Here is a 15,933-nt window from a genome sequence, read left to right on the forward strand (position 1 = left end):
AGATGTGGTTTTTTTCTGTCACGTTGTAAATACCACAACATGGTACTATGGAATATACATGAAATATTGATTAATTCTGTGTGAGAAACATCAAACATGGCCTTAAGAGTGACATTTAGCCAGTGTAGTGGCTCATGCCTGTAAGCCCAACACTTTGGGAGGCTGAGGCAGGAGGATTGCTTGAGGCCAGGAGTTCTAGACCAGCCTGGGCAACACAGTGAGACACTGTCTCTACAAAACATTTAAAAATTAGCCAGGCATGGTGATGCATGCTTGTAATCACAGCTACTTGGGAGGCTGAGGTGGGAAGATGGCTTGAGCTCAGCAGTTTGAGGTTACAGTGAGCTATAATCGTGCCACTGCACTCCAACCTCAGTAACAGTGTAAGACCTTGTTTCTTAAAAAAAAAAAAAAAAAAGACATTTAGACATTTAGGTAGGAACTTGAAAGATGAATAAAAGTTTACCATATAGGGTAAGGTGGAGGGAGGGGAAGGTTTTTAAGGCAGAGGGAAAAGTATAAATGGATGCAAAGAGGCTTGATACACAAGCTTCTGCCCCATTTTTCTTTCAGATTACTGCTAACTTGAGGCGAATGTAGGAGGTAACTGAATAAATCTGTAGGTTAAGGAAACTGTAAAAATGGAGTATCTCCGGTTTCAAGAGGGAGGATAATTGGTGGAATATTAAATGATCTTACATGACCTGGGCACTGGCTACATCTTCCACCTCTCTTACCACTCCTCTCCTTGTTCATTCTGCCTTGGGGACACTGATCTTTTTGACATGTCTTTGAGATGCCAAGCACAAGGTTGCCTCAAGCTCTTTGTCCTTGCTGTTCCCACTGCCTAGAGTCTGATTCCCTCCCTCTCCTCATTCCTCAGAGGCCTTCTCTGGCCAGCCTGTCTAAAACAGGTGCTATTCTCTCAGATTTATCTAGTTGCTTTTTTTTTTTTGTAGCATTTATTATTACCTTATTCATGTGTTTGTTGTCTAGCTCCTCCCAACTAGAATATAAGCTCCATGAAGGCAAGTCTCTTCTCTGTTACCTCTAGAGTCTAGAAGAGTGCCTGGCAAAATACAGCCACACGAGTATTAGTAAAATAGATAAACAAAAGGAGTGGGGAGAGGGTAGAGAAGAACCCAGATGAGTTGGAGGTGAAGGGAATAGGTATTGCAGGAGTGCAAGCTCAATAGTCTCTGTTTTGTTGGCTGAGTAAGATGGGAATTCATCTTCTGAGAGGAGAGAGGGACTCAAAGTTTGGAACATCTGTGGAAGATGAGAAAGAGTAACACAGGGAGAAAGTTGGGAACTTAAACATTTGAATTCAAGCCAAACAGATAATTAATTGTACTGTGCCAAGGGGTGGGGTGACAGCCAAAAGAGAAGACAGCTCCTCCCCACTCAGAATGTGGCAATTTGACTTATCTTTCTTGGAGTTGAATAGAGAATTATAGGGTGGGGAGAACCAAACAGAGGCTCTTGAAAGAATAAGCAGGTGAGGGTGGGAGCGGAGAGAAAGTGAAACTTGGTAGAAAACAACCCATCTGAGAGCCACGTTTGAGTGTCACAGAATCTGAGAGAATGAAACCAAAGCACAGACAAGGGTTCTTTGGTTTCATGCTTCTATGATTAAAAAAAAAAAAAAAGTCCTCAACATACCTGCTCTTTGGCAGCTGGGAATTCTCAATTGGCTAGAAGTGAGTTTCAGGACATATTGCCAATTGCTGTCCCTTTTCTCCTCCCTTCCCTTGGGCAGGGCATTTGTGTAAACAGTTAGTAAAGAAATAGAACTGGACTGTCTTATTCCAATTCTTCTCTCCTTGCTTCCATTTCTATTGTAATTATTTTATTAATAAGCTAGGGCTGCCAACGCTCATACTAAGTATAATTTACTATTGTGTACAACCAGTTTCAGGGTGGTAATGAGACACAGATTTTTGGTGAAAACTGGAAGGTTAGTGACCAATATCCAGAATTCTTTTTCTGGATGACTGTGGATCATAATATCTTCGGCTGTTTTGGGGGCTTGTCTGCAAAAAAATTAAAAAAAAACCAGTGGAATATGAAGGTTTTTTGGTGTAAAATAGTCCCTTTATGAACTGCAGTTTACCAAAAAAGAATTGTTGCTTCCCAGAACTACCATTCAACCCAGGAATCCCGTTATTGAGTGCATACCCAGAGGCATATAAATCATTCTACCGTAAAGACACATGCATGTGAATGTTCATCGCAGCACTATTCACAATAGCAAAGACATTGAGTCAACCTAAATATCCATCAATAACAGATTGGATAAAGAAAATGTGCTACATATACACCATGGAATACTACGCAGCCATAAAAAAATATCAAGATCATGTCTTTTGCGGGAACATGAGTGGAACTGGAGGCTATTATCCTTAGCAAGCTAACGTAGGAACAGACAACCGAATACTGCATGTTCTCACTTAGAAGAGGGAGCTAAATAATGAGAACTCATGAATGCAAAGAAGGGAACAACAGACACTAGGGCCTACTTGAGGGTAGAGGGTGAGAGGAAGGAGTGGAGCAGAAAAGATAACTATTGGGTACTGGGCTTAATACCTGGGTGATGAAATAATCTGTACAACAAACCCATGTGACACGAGTTTGCCTGTGTAACAAACCTGCACATATAGCCCCAAACCTAAAAGTTAAAAAAAAAAAAAATTATTGCTTCCCGCAGATGTGCTAAATTTCAGTATTAGGGTATCTTTTATTATTAAGATTCTGAAAATTAACATGTTCCCAATTGATCTCCTCTTTTCTGTAACTTGGTCCACTCATGGTTTTCTCCATTTTGGTTTGTGGCAACTTTCATCCTTTGGGACAAAAACTTTGGGCTTCTTTCTCTCATACTCCACATCTAATCTGTCAGGAAATTCTGTGGGTTTGGACTTGAAAATATATCCAAAACCTGACCACTATTTGCCATAGCCGCTGTTATCGCCCTTGCGCAAGCCACTTACATCTTTTGCTTGGCTTATTACAAGAGTTTCTTGCCGTTCTCTGTTGACTTTCAGTTTTCCACAGCAGCTCTTAAAATATGTCAGCTGACATCACTCTTTTGTTCAAAATCTTTCCATAACTCCCCATTTCACTCAGAGCAAAGGTAAAGTCCTTAGAATAGCCGACAAGGCCCTCCTTGTCTGGCCCTTCATATCACTCCATCTCATCTCCTCCTACTCTCCCCTCATTGTCTGCTCCAGCTATCTCAGCCTCCTTCATGGTCCCAGAATTTGCCAAGCAGGCTCCCATAACAGGCCTTAGCGTTGGTTGTTCCCTCTGCCTGGAAATCTTCCTTCACATTTGTGGAGTTCACACCCTCATTTCCTTCAAGACTGTGCTCACACACCGCCTTTTCAGGGAGGCCTACCTTGACCACCCTATTTAAAGTTGCACCTGTACACCTTATCCCCTTCCCTTACCTTATTCTACTTTTTTCACAATAACTACACTTGTCTTTTGAACTTTTTGTTCATTAATGTATCCCTAGGACTTAGAAGAATATCTATCATATGGTAGGTATTTAATAAATATTTACTGAATGAGGGATGAATTTATTTTGCTTAACTCAGTATAACCCTCTTAAGAAAACAAGACTATAAACCAGATTTTTTGAGAACGTTACATTCTTTTTTTTTTTTTTTTCAGTTGGAATTTCGCTCTCGTTGCCCAGGCTGAAGTGCAGTGGGGCAATCTCTGCTCACCGCAACCTCCGCTGCCCACGTTCAAGAGATTCTCCTGCCTCAGCCTCCTGAGTAGCTGGGATTACAGGCATGCGCCACCATGCCCGCTAATTTTTATATTTTTAGCAGAGACAAAGGTTTCACTACGTTGGCCAGGCTGGTCTCGAACTCCTGACCTCAGGTGATCTGCCTGCCTCGGCCTCCCAAAGTGCTGGGATTACAGGCGTGAGCCACTGCACCCGGCCGAGAACGTTAAATTCTAGTTGAATTAACCGTAATTTAGTATTTCCAGATACAGTAGCTGGGATGGTGCAATAGGGAGTTCGATGGAGATTCTGGTAAGGGATATGGTGGGCTAAGAAAGAATTGTCTGTTCTTGATACTAGATAAACCCAGGGGCTTTACCCCCCTTCAGGTTCTAGAATCATGTATAAAGGCAGAGAAAAGTGATTCTGAGTGAACTTGCATTGACAACTTACTAGAACAAAGCTTCCTGGAGTTAGGGTTCCCGGAGTCTGTGTCTCCCTGGAAGGTGGAGTAAGAGCCTGAACCTGCTCTGCTACTCTTTGGAAGGCAGCCCTGCCATTTCCCTAGGCCTTGGCCTCCCTCCCTGGAAAAGGATGGTATCCACCGGCTCCCCGTATCGGAGGCTGCTTGCAGGGTGTTCCCAGCACCCCCCAGGGAAGCTCCTTAGAATGCTGCCTGACACATTTTTACGCTTTTTTTAAAATTTATTTTTATTGTGGTAAAACATACACAACATAAAAGTTATCCCTTTATCCAGTTTGCGATGTACGTTAACCTCGCAGCAAGTAACACATGAGTTTTAAATTAGAATTTGGACAACGGCAAAAGAGATGAAAGGCGAACAATCCGAGAGCCGGGTCACCGAGGAGTTCTGGGAACGCGCCGTGAGCTGACCCCACACGGGGAACTCCATTTTGTCGGGACGGGGTCGGTCCTGGCCGCCTCCAGGGAGTCGGGTCCTTTCCGCGGCATGGCCCGGGCCTCCCCCGAAGTCCGCCTGCCTCTCTCCGCCTGGCCTAGCGGCGCGGCCGCTGGAGGACTCTGTCTACGCTCCCAACCTCGGGCGCCCGGTTCTGAAGGCAAGGGGTCCCCTGCCTCGCACGACTCGGAGCCGCCGAGGAGGTGACGGCAGCAGCCCTGGGGCGGCTCGGTGCCATTCACTACCATTCTGTTTTCCTGAGGCGTCGCCTTCCAATTGCCTCGGCTCCGCTAGGAGGCGCGCGCTCCAGCCGCTCCGCCGCGCGGCCCCGACCGCACTTCAGTCCGAGGCGAAGAAAGAAAAGGCGGCCCGCTCCCGCCGCTCTCCGTCCACCTCTCCGGGCCCGCGCAGGCGCGCGCGGCTCCCGTTCCCGCGGCCGCCCCTCCCCCAGGTCGCCAGGCGCGCCGCGGGCGGGGTCGGCGCGGGGGGCGGAGCCGGCGCGGGCTCGGCTGGGGCCCGGCCCGGGATTAGTTGGTTTCGGAGCAGAGGAGGGAACCCCGACCGTCGCGAGCGTCGAAGAGACAAAGCCGCGTCAGGGGGCCCGGCCGGGGCGGGTGGGCCCGGGGCTTGTTGGTGCCCCAGCCCGCGCGGAGGGCCCTTCGGACCCGCGCGCCGCCGCCGCCGCGTCGCAACAGGTCCGGGCGGCCTGGCTCTCCGCTCCCCTCCCCCGCATCCGCGACCCCCGGGGCGCCTCCGCTCGGCCGGGGCCGCAGTCTGGCCACCCGCTTCCATGCGGTTCGGGTCCAAGATGATGCCGGTAAGTGGGCGAGCGGCCGGGGCGTCGGGCCCGGAAGTGTGCGGGGTCGCGTGCCGGGGGCTGGTTCGCGCCCTCGGGCGCGTCGGGGAAGGAGCCCGGGGGCCGCAGCCCGCGCGGAGGGGCCGGGGCTTTCCGAGCTTCGAGCGGGTTTCAGAAGGGGAGGCTCCATTCTCAGGGCTCTGCGCCCACAGCCGTCTTGGGGGCGCGGCGAGACCCTGACCGCGACGTGGGTTCCCCCAGCTGCTCCGGAGTCAGGCGAGCCGCCCGCGAGCCCAGCAGCCACTCAAACTTTTCGTCTTTCACTGGGTCTTGACTTTTTTGCAGTTCTTGAAGGTCAAGAATACGGGAACCGGGGACCTTGTTCTTTGCTGTGTCTTTTTACTTTTTACTGGAGTGAAACATACGTTACTGGAACGGGTACCTTTGCTTTGTTTTTAATTGAATTTCGATCTTGATATCCGCAGTAGCAGCTAAGTCACCTTACCTCTTTGTGGAAACTGGTTTTGGTAAATGCAATCTCGGAAGTTTTAGATTGCAGGAAAGCGTACGTGCCTGGCTCCCTTCGTTTCCCACAGCTTATTTAGCAAAACCTCCGGAGAGGATTAGTGCGTTCTTTAGGAGCTCCGCAGGCTTTTGACACGGCCACCAGGCCACAGGTGAACAGCAGGTTTGAGACATTTCTGAAATGTCTCTGTCATTCAGCGATCGCGGAATGGAGGTTTGCGGTGGGTTGCGATGGCTTCTGCAGACTTCAGTAGCGTGGAAGTTGTACTTGCACCTCTCCCACTGAAGTGGGGACATATTGCAGGCATCCTATGCCTGTGGCTCCATTTGTTCAGACAAAGAAACAAAAAGCTTTTACTTTTATGAAGTCTGTGGAATGGAGTGATGATAAAGTTTGCAGTCACACATACAGAGTATAATATGCTGTTTCCTGGCCCCCCTACTTGTGTCGTGGAGGGCATCCTAAACTCTCACTGGGCCGACTTAACAATTCACTAGAATTAGTAATTGAGTTTAGATGGTTTGGGATATTTTGTCCTGCCAGGATTCAAGGAATTTGAAAGTATTAATAGCATTATGCATCTCATTTTAGTTTAATACCTGGTTATGAAATCAGGTTTGTAGTGTGAATACCCAATATTGAAATCATGGACCATAGATAAGGGTGATGGATTTTGCTGTTAAGATTTTTATTTCCTGGATTTACATTTCTTTGTGTTGAAATAACTTGTACGGATTGTCTGTGAATTTTTTCCTAACAGTAGGAGCAAGAGAAACACGGATCAGTTGCTATATGGTTTCTTCCTTGTTTTTTGTCAAGGTATCCTTTGGAGATACCCTACCAAGGTATCCGTTGTGTAGCCGAATTCATAAAACGTTATGTGGCTCTTGAGACTACATTCAATTTAGCAATATGGTTCTTCTGATTGCCTTTCTGATGTCAGAATAGAATCCTAACACAGACTCAGTGTGATATGATGGCACTTACACCAGCTTTGAAGTCAGACTAACACTTCAGTATTGCTCAGCTACTACCTTTAGTGACGGTAGCCACTTAAAAAAAACTTGTCCCTCAGTTTCATCATCTGTAAAATGGGGATAATAGTACTCAGCTCTTAGGGTGGTTTGAGGATTAGAGTTATGTTTATGAAGGAAGTGTGATTAGTACAGTGTCTAGCTTGCAATAGGCGGTAGATAAAAGCCTCTGAATTTCCAATGTTGGTTAAAGTGGAGATTCTCAGATTTGTGATATATAAAAATAGGAAATAATTTTTCATTTAGTAGACATGTTATATGTGTCTTTATATTGTAATATTTTTGATATTTGAAAATAAAACTATTTTATTAAGTATATTTCTCATCTTTGGCTTTTAATATTCTTGGATTTTTATTCCAACATAAATGTAATTTTGTTACATTACTTTGAAAAATTCTAACCAATTTATCAGGAAAAGCCATTTAATGTAAAAAAATGGATAGTCTCAGAATGTAGACAATTGCCTTGATGTACTTTTATTGTGGTAAAATATACACAAAATAAAATTTATCATTTTAACTATATTTAAGTGTACAGTTCTGTGGCATTAGGTACAACCCTTGATTTGCTTTTAAAGGCATTCTGAAGATAATGGTTTACTATTTAGACTGCATTACATTAAAAATGTGCAAATAGGCCAGGTGCGGTGGCTCATGCCTGTAATCTCAGCACTTTGGGAGGCCGAGGCGGGCGGATCACGAGGTCAAGAGATCGAGACCCTCCTGGCCAACGTGGTGAAACCTTGTCTCTACTAAAAACACAAAAATTAGCTGGGCGTGGTGGCGTGCGCCTGTAGTCCCAGCTACTCGGGAGGCTGAGGCAGAATTGCTTGAACCCCGGAGGTGGAGGTTGCAGTGAGCCGAGATGATGCCACTGTACTCCAGCCTGGTAACTAAGAGTGACTCCATTAAAAAAAAAAAAAAAGTGCAAATAAATTGTGTTCATGTATTTTCTCACCAAATGGTACAGGATCAAGTGGTTTTCTTTTATGTGGGACATGAAGTGATAATTGGATCCAAAACCAAAAGTGGAAGATGTATTTTAGAAGGCTAACTAAAAATAAATAGCGAGCTCTGCAAATCACAGTAGAGAGAACGATAGGGTGCTGCAGAAATGGGAGTGATAATTACTCTCACTTTCAGATACCTGCCATTGTTAGTATCTCTAGTTCTATGATATTTCCACAACTTGCTAAGGAGAAACTGATTATACTTTCATACTTGACATCGTCTTTTTCCTGATGAAAGAAGAGATTATTTGCACTTTGAGAGTTTGACTTTTTAGTGATCCGCATGTTGTATTTGATTTTCAAATAAAGGGAGGCAGTTATCAAAAGCAAAAATTCTTAGTCATTTGAAAATTACATTATATATCTTTTATTCACTACTTTGATTTTGTGAAGTGTTATGCTCAAAACAAAAATGTGTTCTTAAGCAAGAGCTTGGCTAACTCTAAAAGCTACTCTCTGCTCTTTTCAGGTAATAGTTTCATAAAAATTTTTGTTTGTATCTGCTGTTGAAATAATAAATTTTAAAAAATTATTTACAAAACTACACAGTATTTGGTAGTGCCACCTGGAAGACCAGAAGGCTTGAATTTGCCTGTCATTTGGTCGTTGGAGATGCTGTATATTTGGCATGAATGTCCAGCTGTAATGGAAATGCTCTGTATCTGTGCTGTCCAGCATGGCAGTCACCAGCCACATGTGGCTACTGCAGTTCAGATGTGGCCAAGGGAACTGAAGAACTGAACTTCAGAGTTAATTTTAATTATATTTAAATAGCCACATGCCTGGTGGCTACTGTATGACAATGCAGTCAAACGGATGTCATCATATAGCCCTTATACAGATATTTTTAAGAAAATAATAGCTGGGCTGGGCGCGGTGGCTATGCCTGTAATCCCAGCACTTTGGGAGGCCGAGGTGGGTGGATCACGAGGTCAGGAGTTCGAGACCAGCCTGACCAACATGGTGAAAACCCATCTCTACCAAAAACACAAAAATTAGCTGGGCGTGGTGGCGTGTGCCCGTAATCCCAGCTACTCAGGAGGCTGAGGCAGGAGAATTGCTTGAACCCTTGAGGCGGAGGTTGCAGAGCTGAGATTGCGCCGTTGCATTCCAGCCTGGGGGACAGAGCGAGACTGTCTCAAAAAAAAAAAAAAAAAAAGAAAATAATAGCTTATTTTAAAAAGTTCAGTTGAAGTGATCATAGTTTAATTTCTAGGTTTATGGCATTTTATCTTTCAGTGCTGCAGAGGCATAATTATTTCTAGTTGTTTTGTGATGCTGCAAAATAAAATTTGGGCTTCTAATTTTGAGGGTCTAGGAAAAAAATGGGATATTACAGTATCTCCTATAGCAGTTGGACCACCTGATCAGTAGGATTTGTATATTTCTGAGCATAACTGCAAAGTGTGCAGCTCCACAGACCAGTAGCTTAACTTTTGCTTAAATACTTGTATTATTATTTACAAAGGTCTGGTTTTATTTGCACAGATTTGCACAAAACACAACCGAAATTGTGTTTTGAAACTAAAAATCTTTCACGTTATGTATTTGGAACATTATATTTGTATGACTTCAAGTTATGTATTTGGAACATTTTATTTGTATGATTATATCATGTTCTGAAAGAATTCTTTTTGCTTGAGTAATAGTGTAGCAAATTAGCTTAGATCAGGCTTTATTCCAGAATAAAGTTTAGATTAGGTCCCTAAAGAGAGGTTCCTATCTTTATAGAATTACAGTTATCAAAGGCTGTTAAACAAATAATCTATTTTTAGAAATGTGCAAAACATTTCACATTTTATTTATTTATTTATTGAGACGGAGTCTCACCACACTGTAGTCCAGGCTGGAGTGCAGTGGCGCAGTCTCGGCTCACTGCAGCCTCCGCCTCCCGGGTTCAAGCAGTTCTCTGCCTCAGCCTCCCGAGTAGCTGGGATTACAGGCCATGCTCGGCTAATTTTTGTATTTTTTAGTAGAGACGGGGTTTCCCCATATTGGCCAGGCTGGTCTTGAACTCCTGACCTTGTGATCCACTAGCCTTGGCCTCCCAACGTGCTGGGATTACAGGCATGAGCCACCGCACCCAGCAGTATCTCACATTTCATGTGCATTAGTTTTGTTGCCTTGTGACTTCAGCTCTTAAAAGCTGGAAGATGTTTGAAAATTTCTGTTTTTACCTGTTTCAGAGAAACCGGATTTAGACTTTTTTAAAGAAATGTACACAAGCATACACCTGCTTATATTTAACAATTAAGGAGAATGTATTTATCTGGAAGACACATGGAGGGTCATTTATTCGCATACACTACTTCTAGGAAGAACTGTGTTCCCTCCGTCTTTATCCCCACTGCCCCAGCAGACAATAAAACAAAACTTTCTTTTCTGGAGCTTTTAAAGAATACTGTAGACCTTTATCTCTTTTGGTGATCTACCATAGTGTGTGGCACTCTTTAAAAAGTCTTTCTGAAGTTAACACTGAGTATTCTTGAAGCTCATGTTATCTAGCCTCTCCTTAGCTTAAATGGGATGACTGCATACCATACCTCTCACCAGCCTTCTCCACAAGGATCTCACAGAATAGGAAGAATAGGAATTAAGAGTTTAGGAATCCAGAGTGTTCATTTCAGCTCATGCCACTTAAGCCACACATTATTTAAATACTTGTTTTTGATGGTGTGCTGGGTACTGAACAGAACATTCTGTTTAATCAGATGTAATTGAAAAAAGAAAACACAGATGATGTGACTATGTATGAAATGTATAGTTATATTGCAGTGGTAGGTGAGACATTAAAATTCTATGTCTCACTGGGGCAAGCCAAGAAGTTTGGTCATTCGGGGATCCTTTAGGAGCATTAAGTTTTAATAGTCAGTGATTTCTTAAAACACTTTGCATACCATCTTACCAAAATAAATGTGTCTTATTAAAGAAATGCAAATTTTAAACATTATTAGATAATGGGCAGGAAAAGTAGTTTTACAGATTTAGAAACTTTTTTTTCTGCATAAAATATACTCGAAAACAAATTATTTATTTGAATGATAATCGAACCAGATTTTCGATGAATATGTTCATTTGACCAGTAAGTACTGAACTTTAACTTGTTGTTGTTTTTTTTTTAGACAGAGTCTTACTCTATCACCCAGGCTGGAGTGCAGTGGCATGGCGCCATCTCAGCTCACTGCAGCCTCCGCCTCCTGGGCTCAAGTGATTCTCTAGCAGCAGCTTCCCAAGAAGTTGGGATTACAGGAGTGCGCCACCACACTCAGCTAAGTTTTTTTTTTTTGTGTATTTTCAGTAGAGACGGGGTTTCACCATGTTGGCCAGGCTGGTCTCAAACTCCTGACCCCAAGTGATCTGCCTCCCAAAGTGCTGGGATTACAGGCGTGAGCCACCGCACTTGGCCGAACTTTTTCAATTGTTTTTCTGGATACAGATTTATAACTTAATACCACTCTATTTAAATTTCAAATGTATCAACCCAAAATTCCTTAAGGCACAAGCATGGAAAAGTGGTAGAAAATCATAATGAATAAACTATTATAGATTACCAGTTTAAACTACTTGTGGTAACAAAAAATGATTAAGGCAATTTATTGTTCTTCCACAGGGGAGTGAACAATTTATATGTAAAAGCAGGGGGAGTGGAAGCTTCACTCTAACTTCCCTCCCACGGATGAAAAGGAACCCTCTTTCTGTGCCTCACACTGCCTGGTGATTTAGGTTGGTCGTCCCTTCTAATCCCCTTATTACACTCTGAAGTTGATCTTCCCACTCTCCTTCAACAGATCAGGAATTTGAAGCTCAAAGGGCTTAAGTAATTTGTTTCTGGTCACTAGTAGAAATGAGATTTGAACTGTCTGCCTGCAAACATGCTCTGTTGAAGATGGCAAATGCTTGGGTTAGAATATTTTTATATGTTCGACAGGACAAACAATGGTAATGATGTTCTTTTGGCTAATGGTAACTTCAAAAATTGCTTTTCAAAGCATAACCTTACTGTAGTTTTAAAGTAGAAAAGGAAAAATGAAAAAAAAAAGAAAAAAATGGAGACATCTTCCCTTATTTAAATCCATACTGATGAGAAGATTGGCAGATAGTTCTCTTACCAACTTTCAAATGATGTGGAGGTGGTTACCTTCCCCTGGGCATAGGAAACATCTCAATAGCGATTTCTTCCTACCTCTATCTAATACTACCATGGAGATCTCACATCTTCCACATCTGCAGGGAAAGAGAAGGGGTGTGATAATTAGCTTTTGTATGAGGGCTGTTGAATAGTCTTTCTTGAGATGATATCTGTAAATATGGCTTGAAGGTGATGATGTATTAGGTTGGTGCAAAAGTAATTGCGGTTCTTACCATCACCTTTAATGGCAAAACCACAATTACTTTTGGATCACCCTAATAGGAAAGGAGCAGTGTAGGATAGGCATGTTGGGAGAAGTGGAGGACAGGGACATATAGAATGTCTGCTGTGAGATGACCAGTGTCATTCAGCCATTTCCAATTGCTCGAATGGTGCAGCAATGACTTTGAAGTGTCCAGATGGGAGTGGAGTGAGTGTCTCCACGTGCAGCTTCAGGGCTGTCCGTGTAGTAGGGAGCAGTAATTCAATGTAGTCAGATACCTTTGTTGGAAATAGATTAGGGGCTGATTTTGAATGAAATCACATTAAATCATTGCTTTTTGTTCTCCCTCATTAACTATTTAATTGTTTTTGGATGGCCTTTTGGGGATACAATCTGCTCAACAGATATTTAGTTAACATCTTCTGTATTCCAGGCACTGTTGTAAATGCCATGGAGATAGGAAAGGAAGTTTTCAGGGAGCTTAGCTTTCTTTCATAGTGCTTAATGGGAGATTTGGGTGGGAGAGAGAGAAAATAAACAAAAAAGAAAAACATGAGAGTTAAATGGGATTTAAGAAGGGTAATGTGACTGCGATGGCTACTTTAGATTGGATGGTCAGGAAGTGACATTTCAGCTGAGACCTGAATGACAAGAAGGAGCTGGTCCTGTGAAGATTTGCAGGTGGAGCATTTCAAGTGGGCACGATTCCTAGGGACTGGTGCAGAGGCCGGGAGGAGGCACTGGAGGCTGGGGCAGGGGGAGAGGGGGCGGCGGGGGCAGGGCAGGGCTTCGTGGGCAGAGGGCAGAGTGACAAGAGCCGAAGCAAAAGACCTGTCAGCATATAGGTTTTCGTGGGCCAGAGGGAAGGGTGGAGGTGGCATGGGAAGGGACGTGGGAGCCACAGAAGAGGTTTAGTTAGCAAAAGTGACAACCTGATTGATTAGGAAAGCTCACTCTGTTGCTGTGTGGACAGTGGATCTTAGAGGTGCCAGAGTGTAAGACTTGGGCAAGGTTGGAAGAGTAGGAAAGTCTACAGAAAGCTGCCAAAAATAAAGGGTTTTAATTTTATTTATTTTTTATTTTTTACCACACCTAAGGCCCAGCTGACAGTAAGAATTGATTGTGAAGGCACTCAAGAGTTTGTAACTTGCTCTAATAAATTGTTTTAGTGACCCTCAGAAGCCCCAGGGGTGAGAGGAGAAACAGTAGCACTTACCCAGGGTTGGAAGTAAGACAAGACAGGAATGGTGGAAGATCACTTCTGTATCCACAAGCTCCTTCCTGTGGGACTAAAGAGAAACCATACTTTTTATATCACCAGAGAGCTCTGACAGCTACACAGAGCAGTTTAAATTTAGGCTTCAGAAAAAGCCTTCTGTCACCATATTTCTTTACAACTGAGTAGGGTGTATCAGGTTTGTCAGGGAAGCCATAGTCTGTCCTAAAATGCTTTAGGACAACTTTACTTTTGACCACATGACCAGAGTGCTCTGGAAGCTTCTGATGCTTCAACCTAAAAGTTCCTTGACCCCCCCCACCCCCCCCTTTTAAAAAAAATTTTAAAACAATAGTATCTTCATTTTCCTGACATAAAGTAGCGAGTGACCTAGGAAAATCAAGTCAGAGTTAACTTTAATTCTAGAACGGTCTCTTTGTGGCAGTGTTTTCTGCATCACAACAAAATCTAGATAATAACTGCTTAGTTTGTGATATGTGGGTAATTTTCAAAAATTTTGTTAATTTCCTGAAGAGTTTGGGGGGCATCTATTTTGGATAATGCATTTATTTTAAAGGTAGATAGGATCTTTCTCTGGTAGATTTTGCTTGTTGCTTTTAGTAGCCAGGGACCTGGGCTTTCATCCTGCTTCCTTTCCTCTCTTCTGTCTTCTCCTGGAGCTATTGAGTCACCAGGGCACAGAGATCCCTCTTCTCCATTTCCTGGGGCACCTGTTTGGCCTCACCCCTCTCCTGCCTGGACTGTTGTAATGCTCTCCTTATCTGTTTTCTTACCTTTTCTGTTCTCTGCCCCATCAGGCCATTTAACGCACTGCTTCCCTGGTGGTCTTTTGAAACAGCAGTGTGTCTCTTCCCTCTCCAGAATTCAAGTCTGACCTCTGTTCCTTACAGCATAAAATATATAAACTCTTTAGTGAGATAGAAAGTTTTTTTATTGTGTAGCCCAGTGGATTTCAGCCTTTTTGTGTCATTGGTAGATTTCCATTTCAGAATTTTTAGCTGCATAATGGAAATGATTGAAAAACTGAAAACACCAAGTCAGCTGTTAAAACATAGGATCAGCTATGGCACAGTAGTGGGAATGCCTTGTGCTGTGCAGAAGAGCATCCGGTCACCTCCTGGTTCATTCGGCCTTCCTTCGGAATTGTGTTTCCTCTTGCTCACAGCAAGTTGTACTCTTGCAAATTGCTCACCACTCTTGCATATTGCCCTCCATGACTTGCTCCACTCCATCGGACTTTGCCATAACAGCATGTGTATAAAACAAATTTTGTGCATTGAAAGTTTTTGCAGCACATTTGTGGCTTGTGGGTTGAGAATTGACCCATCTCTTCTTATTTGTCCTGCCTTGCCTCCCACCTCTATGCTTCAACAGTTCCAGGACTACAGTTGTGAGGGCATGCCACAGTTTCCTGTGTCTTTATGCACAATGTTTCTCTCCCTAGATGGTCCTCTTCCTGCTTGTCTTATTCATCCTACAGTTCCAGCTTAATAGTACTTCTTTTATGTTAAGCCTTCTTCCACTGCTTGGAGGGGATTGTTTTTTTCTGTTCTCACTGGACTTCAAACGCTTTAAATGTACTTTCACCAGGAAGTTCTCATTTCTCAACATTGCACCCTTTTCATGGTTTGCAGTGCTTCTTCGTTGTTCCATAAGCTCTGTGAGGACGTGGACCATGCCTTTTCATCTTTGTGTTTCTAGCACTTAGCACAGTGTTTGGCACACTGTAGGGATTTAATAAATATTGTTTGAGTTAATGGATGAATGAATATTCTTATTTTGGATTTTCTTTGGTGAGTGTAGTTCTTGCCTCTACTTCCATAGCAAAGTGGGAGGTAGGAAGGAAATAACTAGAAGCAATGGATCGGTTGTAGTTAGATCATCACGGATAGATCTTAAAAATGTAGTGCTTAGTGAGTAAAAGTAAAAAATAGAATGAAATCTGTAACAGTACCTTTACATAAAATAAGACGAATGCCTGGCAAACAACAAGGCTCAGCTTAGAAGGAAGCACACCAACACTAAACTTATCAATAGTTGGAGCAGGGGGCAATTAACTAAATGTATTTGTTCTTTTGCTTTATACGTTGATTGTTTATGACAGATACTGAAGCAGAGTAACCTAAGATGAGTTGCTTTAGAGGATACGTTCAGAATTTGAAACCTATCTAAATTCAGCTTCAGGCATAGTTCAAAGAAAATAAAAGCTTTCTTAATTTTACTTAAAGCAGAATTCTTTGAGACATTGTCTGGCTTTGAAAACATTCACTGTGAAGTAGTAACATTTATAGATAAACATTTCTTGATGTTTCAGTATGTGAA

The 15,933-nt window shown here is 43.0% G+C and overlaps 1 protein-coding gene across 1 annotated transcript in view; it reads left to right on the forward strand.

Moving 5' to 3' along the window:
• Positions 1-5,162: 5,162 nt before the first annotated feature.
• The window catches only part of TP53BP2 (tumor protein p53 binding protein 2), a 66,754-nt gene continuing 55,983 nt past the window's right edge, over positions 5,163-15,933 (forward strand). Inside the window, exon 1 of the mRNA XM_003275065.4 lies at positions 5,163-5,473. Coding sequence (XP_003275113.1) covers positions 5,447-5,473 — 27 coding nt within the window. The 5' untranslated portion in view covers positions 5,163-5,446. The remainder of the gene's footprint in view (positions 5,474-15,933) is intronic.

Source organism: Nomascus leucogenys, chromosome 5, assembly GCF_006542625.1.
Source record: "Nomascus leucogenys isolate Asia chromosome 5, Asia_NLE_v1, whole genome shotgun sequence".
Lineage (NCBI taxonomy): Eukaryota > Metazoa > Chordata > Mammalia > Primates > Hylobatidae > Nomascus > Nomascus leucogenys.